Source organism: Excalfactoria chinensis, chromosome 5, assembly GCF_039878825.1.
Source record: "Excalfactoria chinensis isolate bCotChi1 chromosome 5, bCotChi1.hap2, whole genome shotgun sequence".
Taxonomy (NCBI): Eukaryota; Metazoa; Chordata; class Aves; order Galliformes; family Phasianidae; genus Excalfactoria; species Excalfactoria chinensis.
The window spans coordinates 1368178-1389404 of record NC_092829.1 but is presented as its reverse complement, the minus strand read 5'-3'; the positions used below and the strand labels follow the sequence as shown (position 1 = coordinate 1389404).

The following is a 21227-nucleotide window of genomic DNA, read 5'->3' as shown; positions in this document are numbered from 1 at the left end:
GAAGGATGGGAAGGGAGCCACGCACTTGCTTGATGTAAGTGTCTGAGCCTGGAACACGCCCTGCTTTACGAGCAGAGGAAAAGCCCCCTCCTTTCATTTTGCCATATGACACAATGCAGTTAGAATGAATAAATCCTCGCCACGATCAAATTGTTTACATTCTGTTTTGGAAACGCGCTGAGGGCTCAGCCTGCCTCGGGACCGACCTCTCTGCTTCTTTCTGCTCTCTCATAGATCAAATGAGATCCACCCACTGATCCACCCCGAGCAGTGGAAATAACGCCTGCAGAAGTGCCGTGTAAAACACTCCGGGTGCTGCATCACCAAGAGCCCGGAGCCTTCGGTTTGAACTGCCTGCCAGAGGACAGGGAGGTGCTGCTGCATCTCCCCAAGCATCGCCTGTGGGTGGATGGCGATAAGCTGAATACCTGCTAGAACTTCATGCGGTTGTAAGGGAAAGCTGGCAGTCCTCCACAAGGCTCCGCTGCGATCCAGATGGCCGCCTGGAACTTGGGAAATGGTATTTCTTCAGGGCTTACGATAACATTAGTGCAGCTATGGAAGGAGAAATGCATCTGGAACGCGTCTGCCTCGCTGGAAATAATGATCCAATCTTTAGCCAAGAAGCCAAGTCTCATTTAACAGCAGGGGAGAGGGAAGTGTCAGGGAGCACAGGTGTGCAGCACCCCCTGCCCCGGGCATTGCTTTCAGAGGATGTCACTTGCAGTGGAGGCTGATAGGAGCATGTATCTGCTTCCTTCAGGTTTTCTGCTCTTTCTGACCGTGGCCCAGCAAGGTGGCTTTCTTCCGCCCGATCCCGACAGCATCGCCATTCATTAGCTCTCAAATGTCCCAGCTCAGACCTCGAAATGCCCCAGAGATGGGGATGGCTTCTGGGTCAGACACGTGGGGTCCAACATGGGTTTGAGTCCCCAGTTCTGCTGTTCCTAAAGAAAGAGCCCTGAGCTGGTGTGGATTCGAGAAGCCAATTTCTCAGGATGCATTAGGGAGTAAATCAGAGCTTTTCCCTTTTACCCTTCCTCCAAACATGATGTTATAGAGCCACGATGGCATTGCCTAGTGCCTGTGCTGTCTCACCCCTGATCACATCAGTGGATGAGTTAAGGACCACTCTGTTTCCTGGCAGTCCTGTTTGTATGACCGTGGTTAAATCCGAGTATCAGTGTTTGCCCATCAGTTTCCCCCAATTGCTCTGCCCCTCTGCACCCCTCATGGTCAGGGCACAGCGCTGCCATTTGTTAAGCTCCACCTCTGTTTGTCCATAGCAGTGGAAATGCTTTATCTTCCACCTGGGTTGCCCTGTGTGAACAGTGATAAGAGCTGGTTGTTAAAACAGAAGCCAATGTTCCTCTGGTCTCTGATTTTCAAGGTTAGAGAAAGAAAACAAATGGTGGCTGATGTCTGTGCCCAGAGCTGGCTGCATGGGTTGGATCAGGGCACCAGGACTGACTGGGGAAGCAAGGCCAGAAGGGGAATGGCTGGCAGATATGAGTGCATGGGAAGGTCAGGAGGAGAAAACACCTTTGGTTGCTCCCAGCTGCACACAGCAAGCCTGCAGTGGGGGGATCAGCTGCACTGTGAGGGTTAGTCCTGGGCACAGGGCTTGGGGAGGCTCATTGTGCCCATGGTTTTCATTTTTTATCCTTACTTTTTGTTTTATTTTTACTGTTTGCTGATTTCCACCCATTTGCCTCATTCAGGGTTTGTTTGGAGGAATGGCAGCCAAAGAACCCCCCAGCCACGTGTCCTCTTGTGGGTTGAGCTCATGCAATGTGCTGCAGCCTCCTTTGTGGTGCCCCTACTTCCTCAGCCTGCAGTGAAGTTCTCCCCATCATTTGCTGGGTCTCTGTGCTCACCAGACACCAATAGAAGCTGATGGCAACCAGCGAGGGCTGAGGAACGTATCAGAGCTCATGGTAGCTGAATGGCTCATCCATTCACCATCCATCCCTCCATCATCCATCCATCCCTCCATCCATCCATCCATCCATCCATCCATCCATCCATCCATCCATCCATCCATCCATCCATCCATCCATCCATCCATCCCTCCATCCATCCATCCATCCATCCATCCATCCATCCATCCATCCATCCATCCATCCATCCATCCATCCATCCATCCATCCCTCCATCCATCCATCCATCCATCCATCCATCCATCCATCCATCCATCCATCCATCCATCCATCCATCCATCCATCCATCCATCCATCCATCTCTCCATCCATCCATCCATCCATCCATCCATCCATCCATCCATCCATCCATCCATCCATCCATCCACCTTTCTATCCACTCATCCACCCACACTAAGTGTATTCACATTTTTTAGCAGAAATTTCCCATATTTTTCCCTCTTTCACCCATTACATGGAGCAGGGACGTTACCTGGCTCTGTATCAAGCCTGGCTCCAATGGGGTCTTTACCGGGTCTAGGCAAGATACAAGGTTATTTCCAGCTCTTGCAGTCTCTGATACAACTGCAGGTGGATCCGCCTTTGGAGAAAAAAGCAGCATGAAAATCCCGCAGTGCCCCCAGATGGGCTTTTCATAGAATCATAGAATCATCAAAGTTGGAAAAGACCACTAAGATTATGCAGTCCAGCCGTCAGCCCGTCGCCCAAACACACTAAACCATGTGACAGGTTTTCCAGGAATGTAATGAACGTAATGAAGCCCAGCTTGTCTTGGGCACGAGACAGGAAGGATGGGGACAGTTCATGGCGTAATGCAGGGCAGACACTGCTCAAGTTAAATGGCAGCAACACGATGGGGCAGGGCAATGGGCTGTGCCGAGCAGCTGTCCCTGTTCCTGCTTTACGAGCTTCTCCCCTTCCTCCTACCTTGTGCTTTGTCAGGAGGGGAGGCAGGAAATCCTGCAGGGCTATTTTTGAGCTTGGGATTAATTAGTGGAGCCATGAAGGGGCTGGGTTGGCCTGGCTGCAGTGAGTTCATGGGTTGCAGACGTGCGGGAGGATATCACGGATTGCTCTGGGTCTGGGAGAGGAACACCAGGACCGGGCTGGGAGGGGAGGATGGGGAATGCTGCAGCATTTTGTAACTGCATCAAAACAATGTGAAAATCACAATAGGATCCTCCAGGCTCCGTGGGCAGGAGAAGCTGCCATGGGGGTGGGTGCCCAGAGCTCTCGCCTTGCCCCTTCTCCCACAGCCTGTCCCAGGATCCAGTCCTTGGATGCTTTTGAAGGTTCTTCCCTGCTCTCCCTCCCACTGTCCCTTCCCTTTGGTTTCAGGCTCGTTCCCGTCTGCTCCTCCTGTTTCTGGGAAGGGGAAAACATTCAGGAGATAAAGCAGTCACAGCCTGGTCCCTGCAGCTGTTTGCCATTGGAGCCCAGAGGCTGGAAAGCACCCGAGATGTGATCTCCATGGATTGATGCTGCCAGACCACGAGCAAAGGGCATCATCTCCTGCATGGGTCGTGTTCATCCCCAGGCCTGGTGCTATTGCCTCCTTCCCCACACTGACTGAGAGCAAACAGCAGCTCTGTGGTTGTAAATCAGCTCAGAGCAAGGAATTCCCCCGGGTCCCCTCTGTCTGTCCTCAGGCGAGGGACAAAGGAGCGGTTCCCAGCCTGGACGCCGCTGTGAGTCAAATTTGTGACCCAGATACTCATTTATTTTACGCCCCCTTTCCCAGGCAGGAAATCAAACCGCAGCTCACTCATTAGGTCTGACCATCTGCTGATTGAAAGCCAGAAGAGGAAGGAAAAAAAATCCCAGAGCAAATTATTTGCTGAAGCTGCTGCTTTCTTGGCTTGGTGGGGGGCAGTGGGAGCCTCCAGATGGGGGATTCCCAGCAGCAGCAGCCCCAGTGCTTCAATGGGAGCTGTGAGCATCGTGCTGAGTGCAGGGCCGTGATCTGGGGCTGTGCTTTCTGGTCTATGAGAGGTAGGGATGTGCTACTGCTGTTCTAAGCAAGCAGGGTGTTTTAGAGCTATGGGGCCACGGGGCTCCAACCCCCCCGTGACAGATGGGAAGGTTCTGCTGGCTCTGATTCAAAGTCTGTCTTTGACCTGGAGTCCAAAGCAAAGGTTTCTGCATGGTCTGACGGGTTGTTGTGTATCTGAGTCACTTCAAGAGGACAAAATCGGCCTTTCCACGTCTGTTGGATTCTAGGACAATATTTGCTGCTCTCGTGTCCAGCTAAAAAAAGGAACCCCCAAAGTCCAAATGCTCAGATCTGATCAAATGCTGATCCAACCAGAACGTGGATAAAAGTCGCTTGGGGGAATTGGGCTTGTAGGCTTTGGGGATCCTTTTCATATTGGCCTTTCCCACCCCCAGCCTGTCCTCGTCCATCAGCACTGTGAGTTCAGGCTCCCTGCGGGAGGTCGGGGTTTCACTGCCTCGCTGATGCCCTGGGAAAAGCCATTGGTTTGCATGGGACTGTTATGGAACCAGATGGGGGCTTGATGGGGAACAAAGTGCAGCTCCTGAGAGCAGGCTGGGGAGCACTGCACTGAGCTGATGGGAAAAGACACGGGCAAGGAGACCCTTTTCTTTAATGTATAACATCCAGCAGATATTTATAGATTTTATGTATCTTCAGTGCCTCTGTGCTACACATAAATCATGCAAAGCTTTTACAGTACTTAAAGCAAACTAAGAAAAAAAGCCACAGGTTTTCAGGAAGGTTTTGAACCATGTGAGCATGGGCATGGAATGGAGCAGCCTGAAGCTAGGCTGCTGGGCTGGAGCAGAAGGGGGACCCCATCCCATGCCCTGCCATCCCATGCCATGCCATCCCATGCTATCACATCCCCATCCCATCCCATCCCATCCCATCCCATCCCATCCCATCCCATCCCATCCCATCCCATCCCATCCCATCCCATCCCATCCCATCCCATCCCATCCCATCCCATCCCATCCCATCCCATCCCATCCCATCCCATCCCCATTCCCATCCATTTCCATCCATTTCCATCTTCTCTCTTCCCCATCCCCACCACTGGAAAGTCCCAGGCACAGCCCCACTGATGTGACTTCACGTCGTTCATTTGTATTGCCCCTAAAGTCAACAGAATTAAAAGACTTTGGTCTTATCAAGCCATATGGATGCTGATGGGCACTCAGCTGATGCCTGACTCAGACAAGTGGCTTTGCATGGAGGGAGAAACCCCATTTTCATGCTATTCTGCTGCTTGGTTTGTTTGAACTGCACTTTCTGCAGCCCCACCGTCCCTCCACGTGAAGAGCAATGGAAAAGAGTTGGTGGCAATTTACTTCCCCAAAGCAGGCTGTGCTTTCTGGTGCCTGAGGTTGAGTCATGGCCGAGGGCTGCAGGCGCCCACGCAATGGGTTTCTCTTTGTGGCTTTTGATTGGCTTTTCTCCTTTGTTGGCCCCAAAAAAGCTGACCGCAATCAGATCTCACTGTGACAGCACAGGAAATCCCGGCATCGCCGTTCAGCACGAGTGCTGTTGTGGGAACTGTGTTTGGGTGCCTCTGCATCACAGCTCCCTGGGCCTTCATTGCAAGACATGGCAGCATCGCAGGAGCTGCAGGGAAGGGAGAAGGGCTCGGGGCGCAGCACGACCACAACACTCAGCGACGGCAACCGCTAAATAAAAGATTTGACTTTTATTTAAAATAAAATGCATTTATACATTGTCTTGAAACCACAGACCGGGGGGAACACAACACTGCTTAACTCCTCGCAGCAGGAGATGCGGTGGCTGCTGGCGCTGCCCCGGGCATGGGATGGGAGCTGCACCCATCGTCCCCAGGTTGGGGCTCCCAGCCCAGCTCCTGCTTAACTGAGATAAAAACTGAGCTGAAATTGGCTTTCTTTTTTTGGCTGCATTTTAGTTTTCCCTAGGTTAATCCCCTTATTTCTTACAGGCACACTAGAGTTAAGGCGGATATCTATGCAATATTCTAGCTGGCTTGTGAGACTAGTTAAAAAACTGTACAGTTTTATAAAATTTGTGTTTTTACATTAGTTACACAAAACCTATACTTCATAGACCTTTACTTCATATTGTAATGAAAACCTTTGCATATCGTAGGCGGAACGGTGGACTATGCTGGTGAATACTAAAAGTGTCCTAACACAATACGGTGTGAAAACAAACTTAAACAAAAAAGACAATATAGATGGTTATCAAAAAAGGAAAGTTAACAAATAAATCCAAGCTATAACGGACTAACAGGAGGTCATCTTTAAGGCCACGAGTCTTCAGAAGAACATCAGGCACCCGTAGCAGTCCAGGTGCACGTAGTGTGAAAGGAGACTGGAGCTCTACATATGGGGAGGACAACTTCCAAACAGGTCAAATGTACAGAATAATAATAATAAAAAAAAAAAAAAATACGACGAGAAAACAACAACAAAAATAAGGAAATAAAACACTCATGCATTAAACATGATAAATAGACTTCATATAGCTTAAGCCCCGGATGGCTTTTAAAGAAGATGGCTTAGAGTTCTCTAGGAAATTTGGCTCTTTAAGTCAAATCCTATTCCAGCTGCAGGCATGTTCTGGAGTAAGGCTGCAGGCAGCATCACCTGGCCCAGGCACGGTCTCATTATAGCAAATTAACAGAAGTGCTCATTAGTGCACACAGATTAACTGGTCTGGTAATGCAAAAACGTTCATGATTTAAAAAAAAAAAAAAGATACATTTCAAGCTTACTTTATTAAGCAGCATATCTCAAATAACAGCTTCTTAGAGTTAAATATTAATACGGCCACGGGGTTTCCTTTTTGCTTACAGTACATGGGGCTCACACCCAGCCACTGGTCAGTTTGTAGAACATCTCCTCATCCAAGCTCTCGTTCTGGTCCTTTGCTCGCGTTGACAGGAAGATGTAACCACCAATGAACTCGTGCACCACTTTGCAATCCACCTCTGTGCAGATGAAGGACACCCGCACGTCGTCGGCAAACTCCACCGTCACCTATGGCATGGGGGGAGGGCAGTGTTTCATCACTGATTAGAATCACTGCATCATCATGGTTGGAAAAGACCCACAAGATCTCTAACCCAACTCAATTCAACTCAACCCAACCCAACTCAACCCAACCCAACTCAACCCAACTCAACTCAACCCAACTCAACCCAACTCAAACCAACTCAACCTAACTCAACTCAACCCAACTCAACCCAACTCAATCCAACCCAACCCAACTCAACTCAACCCAACTCAACCCAACTCAACCCAGCCTAACCCAACCCATCCCACCATGCCCACCAGCTATGCCCCCAGGGTCACATCTCCACACATCCCACTGACATCATAGGGGTCACTGAATCCAACTCCTTGCTCCACACAGGAGCACCCACAAATTAGTCAGCAGGCAGCCAAGCTGTGCCACAGAGAAAATGCATTTTGATATGGAGGCACTGGATATAGATATGGATACGGCAACAAAGGGTGGAGGCATTGGTCAGTTGGTGAGCAACTGCATTGTGCATCACTTGTTTTGTAAATACAGAAATATTTTATTGTCATTACAGTTATTGCCTCTTCCTCTTCTGTCTTACTAAAATGCCTTTATGTCAACCCATGGCTGTTTACTTTTTCATATTAACATTTCAAGAGTTAACTCAAGAATCACTGAATCACAGAATGGCCTGGGTTGCAAAGGCCCACAGTGCTCTTCCAGTTTCAACTCCCTGCTATGTGCAGGGTCACCAACCACCAGACCAGGTTTCCCAGAGAAAGAGAAAGCAATGCCTTTCCCATGCAACGAAAGTGGGGAAGAAGCCTGTACGTGTGAAATAATGAGCAGATGGCACCGAGACTGCAGTGTGCACATCTAGGCATGGTGCACAACTGGAAATGATGCACACCTGTGCACGGCGCACACCTGGGCTCTGCCCACTCACCATTTTGATCTCCCAGTTCACGTTCCACTGCTTCATGTTGCTGAACCGCCACGTTTTGATGGCATCACCCGTGCTGGCGTCCATGCGGATGAGCCGGTTGTAGGCAATGCCGATCAGCTCCTCCTTCTTCCCCCCCTGGAACCTACAGCACAGTGAGGGATTAGGAACAGTAGGGTAACACGTTATATTCAGCAGCTGAGCTAACTCAACCCAAGGATGCCAATCCCAGTCCCAGCGATCCCAGTATAACACTGCCTACACGACATGGCCCCATGCTCTCACCCGGCTCCACACGCCCACTGACCTGGCAATGAAATGTGTGATGCCGAATTCGGGCAGCGACTGCCAAGCTTGGATGAAGCGCATCTTCGCCTCGATGAGGCTCATCTGGGCGACGTTCTGGTGGGCCTCCAGGATCCGCGCCGTGAGCTGTGCAGCGAGACATCAGCATCAGGCACTGGGCCCACAGCAGCCCTCCCGGCACCGCGCTCACCCCATTGGGAACAGTATGGGTCAGCAACGCAAAGAAATGGTGACTTCTGCCCCCAGGATGTACTTCTATTTTCTGCTCAATGAGTGGGAGCCCAGCTGACGGAGCTGCTTTTGCTTAACATCTCCCGACATACAAAGCAAATCCAGCTCCGACCTGCCTGAAGGCAGGGGGCACTCCGGCTCATTTCATCGCAGACGCAGGATGTGAGCAAGCAGCAGGGCAGATTTCTGGTGTAGGGTTTCCACTTTTGCAGCATAAATCACTGGGGACCATTACAAAAAAACAAACAGGGCTAGAGTTTCTCAGGGAGGATGGGCTGTGTTAGTGCTTCCATCGCTGCTCTCAAAACCAAAGGGGTTCTAAACTATTTTAGTGGGGTTTGTTTTCCGGCTTAGCTGGATGGTCGCTGTCACTTACCAAGTCTCTTACATAGCCTGGCTGTAGATGGCAAGGCGAAAAAAAAAAAAACAAAAGAAAAGGAGGCAGAAAGAAAAAAAAAAAAGCGATCAGAAATATGGCAACAAAGCAAAGAAAAAAGTGCAAATTATCTGCAAACCAAAGTTCAAGCAAAAAAAAAAAACCAAAACAACAAACCAAACAAACATCAAACCCATGCACGGCCCTGTAGGCGGAAAAGCAGCCAAAGTGAAGGGAAGTGTGGGGAAGGGACAGGCGAGCCGGATCAACCCTGGTGCCAACTGCTGTGGGAATGGCTCTGCTTGGAGAATCCCCTTCTCCCACTCCTCTCCCCGCCTCTGAGCAAACTCAGCTCTATTTATTTGTATGGAGATGGCCTTGAGCTGCTTTTATCTGAGGCAGGCAGAGAAGGGATGGAGATAGAATAAATGTTTCCTTATACCTAACCTGACAACTCCCCTGGCACCCCTTGTGACCAGCACCTCTCATCCTACTGCTGTAACCTGGGAGTAAAGGCTGAACCCAACTCACTACCACCTCCTTTCACAGAGCTGTGGAGAGCAATGAAGTCTCCCCTGAGCTCTCTTTTGCATTTTGGATTTGATGCTCCCCAAACCCAACATGCCAACCCTACACTGCTGCAACAGCACAAGGAGGAAAACAAACCTAAGCATCTTTGGGGCTGCCACGTCCATAAATCATCTCACAAGGCCAGATGCCAACTCCCATTCTGAATATCCTCTTCTTGTGCCAGAGCACAATATGATTCTCAGTCAAACTCCTTGCATTCCCTCCTCCGTCCATCCATCCCATCCATCCCATCCATCCATCCATCCATCCATCCATCCATCCATCCATCCATCCATCCATCCATCCATCCATCCATCCATCTGTCCGTCCATGTCCGTCTGTCTGTCCTTCCCAGCAAACAACCTTTGGAACTGCCCCTATGTCTCCAGGTCTCCAGTTCTGATGCCCACCGTCCCCATGGGGCCGTGCCCTGTGGTTGATGGGTTATTTCCATAGCAAGGATACCAGCACACTAAGTCAGTTCTATCCTACTATTTTTCCAGGTGCCTCCATTTTACTGAGCCGGAGCCTGGAAGGTGCTGTATATGTTAAAGCTGGATATTTATGCAGCCTCTCCACCATCCAAGTGGATATAAAGGCTCATTCAGAAGAAGAATAAGGGCTATATAAAATATAACTCCACTGCCAGGAAATCATCGTGCTGTGCCAATAAAAAGTTATATTTTTCCTGCTTCTCTCAGTTGCAGCCTTCTTCTTGGCTTGCAGAGGTCGAACGCAGCCGCAGCCCAAGAACTCGGGCTGCAGAGCCATTCATGTCAGCGAGGGGCCACGGAGCAATGCCTTCCTTATTTCTGCTGCTGAAACGGAGTGTAACGTCTTTCAGAAAGCCATGCGTTTGTTTCCATCACAAAACAGATCAGCTCTGTCATGCACAGACTGAATGCAGAGCGGAGTTCAAGCACAAGTCACGGCGATGTAAAATGAAGCAATGTTTCAAGGACTGGCATTTGGAAGGAGGGGGAAAGCAAAGAGAGAAATATGCAAACCGCAGTACAGCCAAGTCTGCACAAAGCACTGCAAGCAACTGCAGCTCTGCTCATCCTGAGGGCTCCTGCACAGCTCAGTGCAAGCTTTGGTGCCAGCACCGGGATCCTGCACGGCTGAGCTGCAGCATCCTTTTGGGGTGAACACAGCTCAAATGAGGGCCGGACACCGCTGCTGACGTGCACTCAACCTACAAAGTGTCATTATGGTGGTGGGTGCCATTCCCTGACGCACAGATCTCAGTGGGTGCTGTGTTTTAGTAGGGTGCACCCCAACACACCACCCCGCAGCCCCGCGGCCGGCCCTACCTGCTTGTTCTTGTACTTCTTCAGGTAGCGTGGGGACACCAGGCACTCGGGGTTGATGTCTGTTGTGATCTGCTCCGGGATCAGCTGCGGGTCCGGGTTGAGGTGTTGCATCTTCAGGAAGGAGAGGATGTTCTGCACCTCCATGCTGTAGGAGCTGTCCGCCATCGTCTTGCCCTTGGAGGCGAGGCGGCAGGCGGCCATCCAGCTGGCGTACTGCCTCTCCTGCGGCACAGTGAGACCACGGCCTGTCAGCTGGGCACGAGGTACCAGCCCACCACAATGAACCACCCAGCAGCTTTCCTGCATGCACAGCTGAACAGAAACCAGGCGGTGGGCACGGGATGGACCCGAGCAGAGGAGACGGGCGCTGTCACCCACGTGGGTGAGGTGACAGACTTACGTTGTCGCAGCGCAGCCAGATTTCATTCATTCCCTCTGCAACGGGGATCAGAAGCTTGATGTTAAACTTCTGACCGGAGATGTTCACGTCGGGGGTGACTTCACATCCTGCAACGAGAGCCATCATTCAGAAGGACATTGTGACAAGGAGAAGGCAAGGCAAGAAAAGGCAAAGCGCTCCAGCAGGGTGCTGCCAAATCACAGATCTCACAGTGCATCTCCAATGGGACAGCATGACACAACCTGTGGCACACAGCTCCTCTTCCCAGCGCAAAATAGAAGACTTGGGCCAAAAGCAGAGGCTGAAGCTAACAGGTCCCCCCAGGACTCATCTCCCACACCTTGGCCTTGAGAGCTGACCCGATGGTAAACACCACTTGAACCCCAAATTTTCATGGCAGTGCAGGAAAATGTGGCTGGCCATGTCCTGAACACCCACATGCTATTCTGTGTGGGTGCCCTGCAATGTCTAGTGCTACGAGCATCCCACTTTGGGTGTTCAAGAAGTGCTACGAGCCACCGTGCCAACATGGGGTGGTGAATGGCAATGGCCAAGGTCACAGAATCACAGCATCCCATAATCACAGAACATTTGGGTTGGGAGGGACCTTAAAGGCCATCCAGTTCCACACCCTGCCGTGGGCTGTCTGCCCCCCACCAGATCGGGCTGCCCAGGGCCCCATCCAGCCTGGCTGCAATGAGGTCTCCTTGGGGCCTTCTCTCCTCCAGGCTGTCTCCTTGGGCTTGCAAGAACCTGCCTGGATTCGCTCTGCAGCCAAAAAATGGGTCAGCCTGAGAGGTGAGTGGCAAACACATACACTACTGGGGAGCTGGCAGAACCTAATGGGGTCGTGGGCCATGCGGTAGACATCTCAGCACACACCATGCTACCAGTGCAGCCATTTTCTCCTTTACACACATTTATCTACACCCAGGATGGCACGCTAGGAACACAGGTGGAAAAGCAAGGTGTTGCAGTGGCAGATGATGACTGGAATACCACACAAGTGTGTGAATGCTGCTCCTACCTCTCAAGTTCATCTGGTGGGCAGGAGTCCCGTTGGCTTCCTCTTTGCTTTTGTAGCAGGAGATAGAGGTATCTTTGAACGTGCACCAGTATGGCTTGTAACCTTTCAGAGTCAGCTTCTTGGGCCTGCCAGACAGGATGAGGGACATTACAAACATGGGGCTAACCAGGTGGTGAGGTGCAAACTGGGCTGCAAAATGACTGCATGCAATCACAGAATCGTTAGAGCTAGAAAAGATCACCAAGTTCAACCCTCCCAGCTGTGCCCACTGCCCACATCCCTCAGTGCCACATCTCCACGGCTCTGGAGCACCTCCAGGGATGGTGAGCCCAGCACTGCTGGGCAGCTGTGCCACTGCAGCACTGAAGCTATGAAGGAGATGCAGAAGTTGAGCTAGCAACAATGTGCAGGCAGCAGCAGTGAGGCACCCAGCACCTGAACGTTCACCACGACCTGTGCTGCAGCAGAGAACTGCAAAACACACTGGGAGCTGCCAAGGCACCAGCCAACATCCAGCTGCTGCCATTCCCAGGAACCCGTGTGGCAGCAGGATGAATAAAACCCATAAATCCTGAGCACGGGGACACGCGCTGGGGTTGACATTTAAGAACTTCAGGATGAAATGGGATGGTTGGGAACAATGTGGAATAATACCCAGTGCTGAGTGCTGGAGAAAGCAAAAGGTGTTAACAGCGATGGTGCCCAGGTGCTGCAAACTGCAAGGTAACAGCTCTGTGCTTTCCATGCATGGTAAGACAGTGAAATCTGGAGTCGGGAGGAGAAGAACTGGACAGGAGGCAGCATTGCCATGAATTATTCATTGCTACCACCTCTTCCCAGCAGTACTTACTTGAACACTTTAATGTAGTCAGCGAGCTCCGGGATGGAAGTGATGTCACCCTGAAAATAACAAGGAGAGAGCTGTAGAATGGGTCGGGATGGATGGGACCTCACAGGTCATCCAGATCCAACCACCAAACGGTCCCTTCCAGAGCCAGGGGGAGGAAGCACACAGAGCATCTTCTGCACGGGAGTGCTGGCTGGAAAGCAGAGGGCAACATCCTATGGTTTTTATGGGCTTCCTGCTGAGTGCTGTCACACTGAACAGCATCTCCAGTTCCCAGGAGCTCCAACCAAAGGGTTTTCGAATGACACGGAGCACAAACAGCGCTGCAGCAGCTTCCAACAGTGGGACAGTTTACTTTCTGTCTGCAGTGAGCAATGCTGTTTATAGATACCACGGGGGGAAAAAAAATGCAGAATCTAAACAAACAATCCACTAATTGCCCATTATCCGAATTCAATTACTCGAATGCTTCTGGAAATGGCTGCTGGGAGCAATCGGTAGAGGATGGGATGGATTTTTTTTGATGAATCATTGCTTTCTTCACCCCTGTCTGGTGGGGGCTGCTCCTTAGTGCTGGGCTTCAGCTCTGCTTTGCAAACAAACTGTGATCAGTCTCTGGGCTCTGATGACCAGGCCCTATTTCAATCATAGAACCACAGATTGTCCTGGGTTGGAAAGGACCACAATGCTCATCCAGTTCCAAGCCCCTGCTATGCGCAGGGTCGCCAACCAGTAGACGCCACTATTTCAGCTGCATCGCAGTGATGCTGCTCTCCCTGCCAAGCTCTGCAGGCTGAGGTGGCAGTTCTACTTCAAAACATGAAACTACTATTGGGCTGTATGGGTATCACAACCACAGGGTCATTAAGGTTGGCTGGAAAAAACCACTAGGATCATCATGTTCAAACGAGCTGCTCCACTGGGCTGCGGGCAACAGGAAATAAAGGGGAGAGGAAGGAAATAAGGTAGATTGGATGCTTGGAACAATGATCCCAGTTTTCAAGAGGTGAGGAGGGGATGTGTACAGCCCCGTGCCCACAGCCCTTACCAGAATCGTCGACGTTTTGCCACCTTCCAAGGTGATTTCTAGGTCGGAGAGCGCAGCATCCACCTCATCCACGTCCTTGTCGCTGTTGTTCAGGTGGTTTTCTGACGACATGATGGACAGCTTGTTGATGTGGTACTGAAAAACAAGGCATGGCTGCATGAGCAAAGGCGGCCTGCACCCACTGCTCTCCCCTCACCCACCACGTCGTGCACTGCACTGTTTTCTTCCAGCGATAACCGCTCGGTATTTCTGGATGCACAAACTTCTGCTGAAACGGCCCAACTGCTGCGATAGGACTGAGACACACGCAGGGATTTCCCATCATAGGATCACAGAATGGCCTGGGTTGCAAAGGCCCACAGTGCTCATCCAGCTCCAACCCCCTGCTGTGTGCAGGGTCACCAACCAGCAGCCCAGGCTGCCCAGAGCCACATCCAGCCTGGCCTTGAATGCCTGCAGGGATGGGGCATCCACAACCACTCTGGTCTCGCGTTGCTTTTACAAACATTCAGTGAAACCTCACTCCAAGGTCTAAGCACAGCGCAGTGTGGGCTGCTTGCAGAGTTAAGCTGAATCCTTATATTTTTGTTTTCACTGTTTTCTTCCTGGGAGGGGCCCTAAGAGCAGACTTGGGCTCCCTCTGGGGATGTTTCTGCATCCTCCAGCAACGAGGAGCGCCAGACCACACGTAGGAAATGGCCCGCCGTCCGTCCCACAGAAGTCAATAGCAGGTGTAGTATTTATGCCAAATCACACCAAGGACTTCATAAAGCAGATAAATACGTTGTTCCAGGAAACCCACAGATTACCACCAGCTGTTTGGGGGGCAGCGTGCCAGCAATGTGCAGCTCGGGAACCTGCTGTCCTTGCACCGGGGTTTGTCAAACAGGGCTAAGCAACAAGTCCATGCAGACATGAACATGTTTGAGAAAAGAAGGCTATGTTCCTCTTCATAAGGAATAACAGGCAGCCAACATGCTAACTGCCTAATGTTATAATGACATGAGTGAGATAGGAGACAGGAAGCTCCGACTCCTTCCAGCACAGGAATCCCAAGCAATCCATCAACAGAGCAGCCTCCAAGAGCCACAAAATGAAGATGGACCAAACGGAGTGTCTGGGGCCATCTCCTACCTGCAGCGCCGCGAACATCATCATCTCCTCCTCCGTGCACTCGATCTCCTCCAGCAGGATGGCCCACTTGGACTGCTCGTACAGCTGGTTGATTCTGATGGCGTCGTACTGCGCAACAGGGAAACGGTGCAGCCCATGAGAGATGTGCCAGAGCGAGAACCGCCATCTCCCTCGCTCTGGACACAACACTCCACTGCCTGATTACCCCTCCTCAACGCTCCCTTCAGCCAGAGATACAAGCCAAGAAATGAACTCCTTACCTTTGGATTCAGGTCGAAAAAGCTGTAGTACTTGAACCGGAGCAGCAAAGCCTCGTTTTCCTTCACCTCCTGCTCCATGAGGGATCGGGACGAATCCAACCACCTGCAAATCATCAGCAAGGGGTAGCACACACAGAGAGCTCCTGCACCATCGCGACGAGGGAAGACAAACAAATGGTGGGCTCACCCTTGGTTGATTTTGGCTTTGTCGAGGAGCGCCTGTGGCCTGTACATTTTTGCTAGGGACTCGGGGGAGGTGACAGGCTGGCTGACGGCCAGGATGCCCGGGTTGCCCTCCGACAAGGCGCTGTCCCCAAACCATGCGGACGTGGGGGACAAGGGGCTGCCGTCGTGCGCGTCGTATGTCGGCGTCATGGTTTTGCTGTACAGTCCTGGGCTGGAATAGATGTTTCCTACCAGCGAGAGGAAGAAAGGCCGGTTGTGAGCTTGCGGCCAAGCACCGCTCCACACAAAGCCAATTCAGACACAGAACCGAAGCCAGCGGATGTCAAACCTTCCCTTTTTCTTTTTTACCACTTTGTTCCGCAGTCGGAAAACACTGCGCTGCTTGTTCTCCCATGACAAGCTGCCCCAACCTCTCTTTCTCTTTCTTCTCCGAGAGCAAAACTGATGGAAAAGCCATTCCCGAGCCGAATCCGTGGGAAAACCCGCGGGTCTCCCTGGGCCACCACCCCCCACTTACCGGTGTTACCTGGAGTTTAAAGATTTTGGAAGTCAAAGTTTAGAGGAGCAGGAAAATAAACTAAGGGCACGGCCAGAGAGACCAGAGGCAGAGCACAAAAGTCCTAAGGAGGTGGAGCTCACCTTTGACGGGGCCGATGTAAAGAATATCGGTGCCTATGGAGAGGGAAAGAAAGGAGGGAAGTGAGAAGGCGAGAGAAAGTCACCGGGACGGCAGGGAAGGAGAAGAGCTGGAAATGCAAATGTGGGTTAAGAGGGCTGAGCAGCACGCGTGAGGCTGAGCCACGCGACCCCAGTGCGGAGCTGGCCTCTGGCTGAGACTCCCCTCGTTACACTGATTGCACTTAAAATCAGGGAGGGCGTTTCAGGTGCGTTGTGTGGGGTTACGCCGAACTACTCAAGATGAGGAATCTCTGAGTTTCCTACACACCACTGCTGCGATCGCTCAGGTCAGTGGTTGGACTCGGTGATCTCGAAGGTCAATTTCAACCCAGATGACCCCACGGTTTTGGCAATCACCACTGCTCAACACAGACCTGAAAGCACCGTGTTTTCACCCTGATTTACTGCAGGGGAGGCTCCTCCAGTGATGCAGCCGTGAGATGCGTGCTCCCGTGCCGCCCCACGCACAGCACCCTGCACACTTGTTTTCTACCGACACGTCAGACGCTTGCAAAGCCACCCAGAAGCTCTCTTGGTACTCAACTTGCACCAAAAGCTCTGGGTTTTCCAAGTGTTTGCAGCAGTGCCAGCTGACCCGGCAGGCAAAGTAACCCGAGTGACTCCAGCTCTTTTGCTCGTGTTACAAGAAATGGCCAGGCACCGAAATGTGGCATTTCATGGGCAGAGAAGCTTGCTTGTGTGGCCAATTTGATATTAATATGCTGAGCGAGTGGTGCTATTTGGTGCAAAACCAATCCCCAAGCATGCATTACTCCCAGGCGCTTTGATGTTCCATACAGCTCCATGTTGGGGAAAAAAAAAGCCTTTTAAAATTACAAATTACCTAGAGGAGAAAGCTGACCCAACTTGGCATCTCATACCCCAAAATAGCTGAGAGCTAAATCGTCCCCATTGATCTCAAAGGAGCATTGATTTTTATGCTAAGAGTACAAAATCCATATTTTGAGCGTAATGGATGTTCATTGAGCGTGTCCCAATGTCAGTGACTCCACTGCTTATGTAAAACCAGGCAATGAGCTCAACATGGTTTGATGGGAATAAATGTGTGTTCGACTCAGGAGAACCAATACGTGGCTTTCTGGAAAAGAGCTGTGTCCATATGGAATCCCATTTAACATTCTGGTTTGCTCAGATGTGCAATTCAATGCACTCCACATCTACCTTATAAACACTGCCTCCCTGGGGGCCCCCGGGAGGTGGTGGAGTCACCGTGCCTGGAGGTGTTCAAGAGACATACAAACGTTGTACACAGGGATGTGGCTTAGTGGGGAAGTGTTGGTGGTTGGACTGGGTGATCTTGGAGGTCTGTTCCAACCGTGGTGATTCTACAGTTCTAGGACTGCACAAGCAACTACAGAAGGCTGAGCCGCAGGGATGGTCCGAATCCATCGCGTGGGGAGGATGTGAATGATCACGCACAGGTGTGGGTCTGCGTTCTGGGAACCTGCCTCCAGCTAGGTGAAATATCTTCCGTATCTCCAGCCATCCTGAAGAGTGCCACAACATTTCAGAGAACACTGGAGAATTATTGCAGGCGCGTTGGAACAATGCAGGACGCTATTGGGTTTTCCCAATTTTAGGACAGAACGGAATTAGATGCACAGATCTGGTCCTGGCCATCTGATCTGGAATGATCGGGTATCTATAGACCCCTCTGTGGAAAACAAGACAGCTGACATCAGTGAGCCAAACCCATGCCGTTTCGATGGGATCGCCACAGAAATTGGCCTTGGTGCTTTAGGCTGGTCAATGGCATCGCACCAAACACAGCCAATGCCTCAGCAAGGAAACCTGAATACTTTAAAACTGCAATTGCAAACTGCCTGATAGTAAGGGAAGGGGGAATGAAAACAAGAAAGCCTCAAGGACGCTCCTAGCACTCCTCACTTCTTTGTAAGTGAATACAGGACTTCAGATGCAGCGCTGAGGGACGTGGCTTAATGGGCACAGGGGGACGGGTTGGCATTGATATCTTAGAGGTCTTTTCCAACCTAAATGACTCTATGATTCAATGGAGACTGCTGGGCAAGGCTTACTGTGAGTCTGCAGAGGCTTAAGCTGGCTTTGCTGCCAGACATCCTCAGTGACAAAACCTGAATCTACGTGCACTGAAACAAGCTGATCATGAAGCGCCGACTCATTTTACACGAGCATCCAGAGCACAAACGGATGTTGGAACAACACCGACAAGAGGTTATTCAGGTTAAGAAGACAATGTTGAACGAATGGGACCTAAATATCGCAGGTAACTGCAGCAACCAAACCTGCAGCAAAGCTCCTTACGTTCACAGATGCAGTACAAGAAAGAACAACCGAGCAGACAGTTTGAAGTGATTCACTGCAAGAGTAATAAATAATTTAAATTAAAATGTGTCTTCTGCGTACGTTTCCCACAAGGCGGGCCAAAGGCTTGGAATTAATCTAACAGAGATGCTCCCTGCAAACACTGCCTGTCGGAAAGGCTGCCGAGTGCCTCTCCTGATGGAAGAGCCAAATGACAACGAGCATTGGCTGGAGCCTTGAAAGACGCAGGGAGAGCTCCTCCAGATGGGAGCGGAAACGTCCAGAAGGATTTTTCAGTGATTTAGAAAAGAATGAGTGACAACAGAGGGGAAAAAAAGCAGCGCTTCTCCTTGGGTGCAAAGCGGGTCCACGCTGCCCTTCCCCAGGTGGAGACGCCAACCCTGCTTGCAGAGGTGAGCACCGCCAGCGGTGACCACGCTGCTGCGACCTTTGCTCTCACCTCGCTTAATTCAAAGGCAATTAATACCAATCGACTGAACCCCGAGGCGCTGGGTTCTCACAGACAGCCGCCCCGCATCCCTCTTGTGCAGGATTTCAAACCCAAAGAGCTGGCTGCCAGCCACGTCTCGCCTGCCTGCAGGCACGCAGCGCTACGGCTGTCTCTGTGACTCCATTAGGGTTAAGTGCTCCCACTCACAGCCTCCCTCATCCCAGCCCCGGCCGTGGAGCAGTGCCAGCACAACCCTCTGCTTGCAAACACCCCGCATCGATTTGCTGCTTGTGGCAAGCGGTGCTGCTCCGTTAGCGGTGCTTCTTCGTTAGCGGTGCTCTGTGAGACAGGCTTGCAAAATCCCACAGCAGCAAGAACCCCCCCGCCACGAGATCTCTGTACCATTCCAATCCAACACTACACCCTTTGCACAAGGGAGCACTAATACAATTAATAACAGGGCTGCTTCTGCTGGGCTATAAATAAGGTTTAGAGCAGCAGTGCTGCCAAAAACACACCTGGAATGTGAAGTTAGGAATGATTCTTCATTTAGCTTCTTTCTTAACAGGGAAAGAAAACATCTCAGTAACACAATCTATGTGTTCGTGTGGTCACGCTTGGTTTCTTTTCTTATTTTATAAAGCCAGGTCTTGTTCTGCTTCCCTACACACCTCAGCCCCAGGTACTGATCTGTGCCGGCGTGACCACTCACCGGTGCAGGGAGCTCATGGGAATCACGTGGGGCCCATTTCTTGCACAGACCTTAAGGAGTTAGGTCAGATCAATACCACTACACATTTTTCCCTACATACGCTCCCATTTTATTATCTAACTGCCTCTTCATCCCTGCTCCCCGTAGGCGCATCCCTGCAATGTGCGCTTGGGCTCACCCGACCCTGGTGTGATCAGTGGGCCCTCCAGCTCGAAGGCTTCGTCGTCCCATTGGTCATCCAGTTTCTTCTTTTTTTTCTTTGACGGATCTCTGGGTTTCCTCAGAAGAGAGAGCTCCTCTGGATGCCTGATGTCTGGGGAGAGAATGGTACAACCAGTAAGGCTGGAAAAGACCTCTGAGATCCCAAAGCCCAGCCCCAGCCCGTCCCACTGTTCCCACTGCCCACATCCCTCAATGCCATTCTCTCCACATCCCTCTCCATGGCTCTGGGACACCTCCAGTGACCCCACCACTCCATGGGCAATAATGGACCACTTTAACAAAGGCAAGATGAAAATAAATGTGGGAAAAGACGAGAAAATCCTTTCTTAAGGAACCACCCTCAGTAACTCCAAATACCTTGGCTGATTTTTCTGTTTTACAATGGCTAAAAATGAAGCTGAGACTAAGCCTGTCTGGAACAAACACCTTTCTTGTGGTTGGAGAGGTAACACAGCGTTAGAGCCAAATGCACTTCCTATACACAGCGCAAACAGGTGGGGGCTGGTGAGGAGTGGTGTCCCCCAAGGGTTCATACTGGGACCAGTATTAATGACATGGACAGAGGAAGGGATGCCATCCAGAGGGACGTGGACAGGACTGGGAAGTTCAACAAGGCCTCAGTGCAAGGGTTGGGGCCATCCCAAGCACAGGTACAGGCTGGGTAATGAGTGGACAGAGAGCAGCCCTGAGGAGAAAGACCTGGGAACAGTTCTAAACTAAAATGTAGGTTGTGATTGAACCTCACGAAGACGTTCTTTGTGATGAGAGTGGTGAAGCCCTGGCACTGCTGTGATGCAGTTTGCTCCAGCCCCCGTGTGGCTGCTATTTCCACACCTGTCATGGGACGGCTGCCATCATCAACAGCACGTTCCAAAAATGACTTTATTTTTTAAACTCATTTTGGCACAGCTCCTCTGGCAGGCTGTGTCCTGCCCTGAGACTTTGTTGCCTTGCTTATAAACACGGTGAGCACTGTGGGGCTGCAATGTTATCTGTACAACAACCTCTGTTTCCAGCCACAACTGGGCTGCGGAGATGCAATCCTTGGCGACACCCAGGGGTGGATGCCCACCCAGCAACCCTTAACCCAGCACCTCTGCATTACCCATAGAGTCACAGAATGGTTGGGTTGGAAGGGACCTGGGACACCTTGCAGTTTCAACACCCCTACCACAGGCTGGTTGCCAATCACTAAAGCAAGCCCCATCCAATCCGGCCTTGAGCACCTCCAGGGAGGTGTTCTGAGCAAAGCCTTCCATACTATGGCCAGAATCTCCCACTCTATG

At 51.2% G+C, this 21227-nt stretch overlaps 1 protein-coding gene across 5 annotated transcripts in view; it reads right to left on the bottom strand.

Moving 5' to 3' along the window:
• Positions 1–5602: 5602 nt before the first annotated feature.
• The window catches only part of FERMT2 (FERM domain containing kindlin 2), a 35240-nt gene continuing 19615 nt past the window's right edge, over positions 5603–21227 (bottom strand). For 2 of the 5 annotated variants that reach the window (XM_072337797.1, XM_072337801.1), the window contains 14 exons: positions 19898–20032; positions 16214–16246; positions 15576–15801; positions 15389–15491; positions 15129–15236; positions 13995–14129; positions 12950–12999; positions 12100–12224; positions 11073–11179; positions 10673–10894; positions 8790–8810; positions 8184–8308; positions 7880–8021; positions 5603–6947 (listed from right to left, as the gene is read on the bottom strand). In XM_072337797.1, the coding sequence (XP_072193898.1) occupies positions 6774–6947; positions 7880–8021; positions 8184–8308; positions 8790–8810; positions 10673–10894; positions 11073–11179; positions 12100–12224; positions 12950–12999; positions 13995–14129; positions 15129–15236; positions 15389–15491; positions 15576–15801; positions 16214–16246; positions 19898–20032 (1706 nt within the window). In that variant the 3' untranslated portion in view covers positions 5603–6773. The remainder of the gene's footprint in view (positions 6948–7879; positions 8022–8183; positions 8309–8789; positions 8811–10672; positions 10895–11072; positions 11180–12099; positions 12225–12949; positions 13000–13994; positions 14130–15128; positions 15237–15388; positions 15492–15575; positions 15802–16213; positions 16247–19897; positions 20033–21227) is intronic. The other 3 variants (XM_072337798.1, XM_072337799.1, XM_072337800.1) reach the window with 3 other exon arrangements.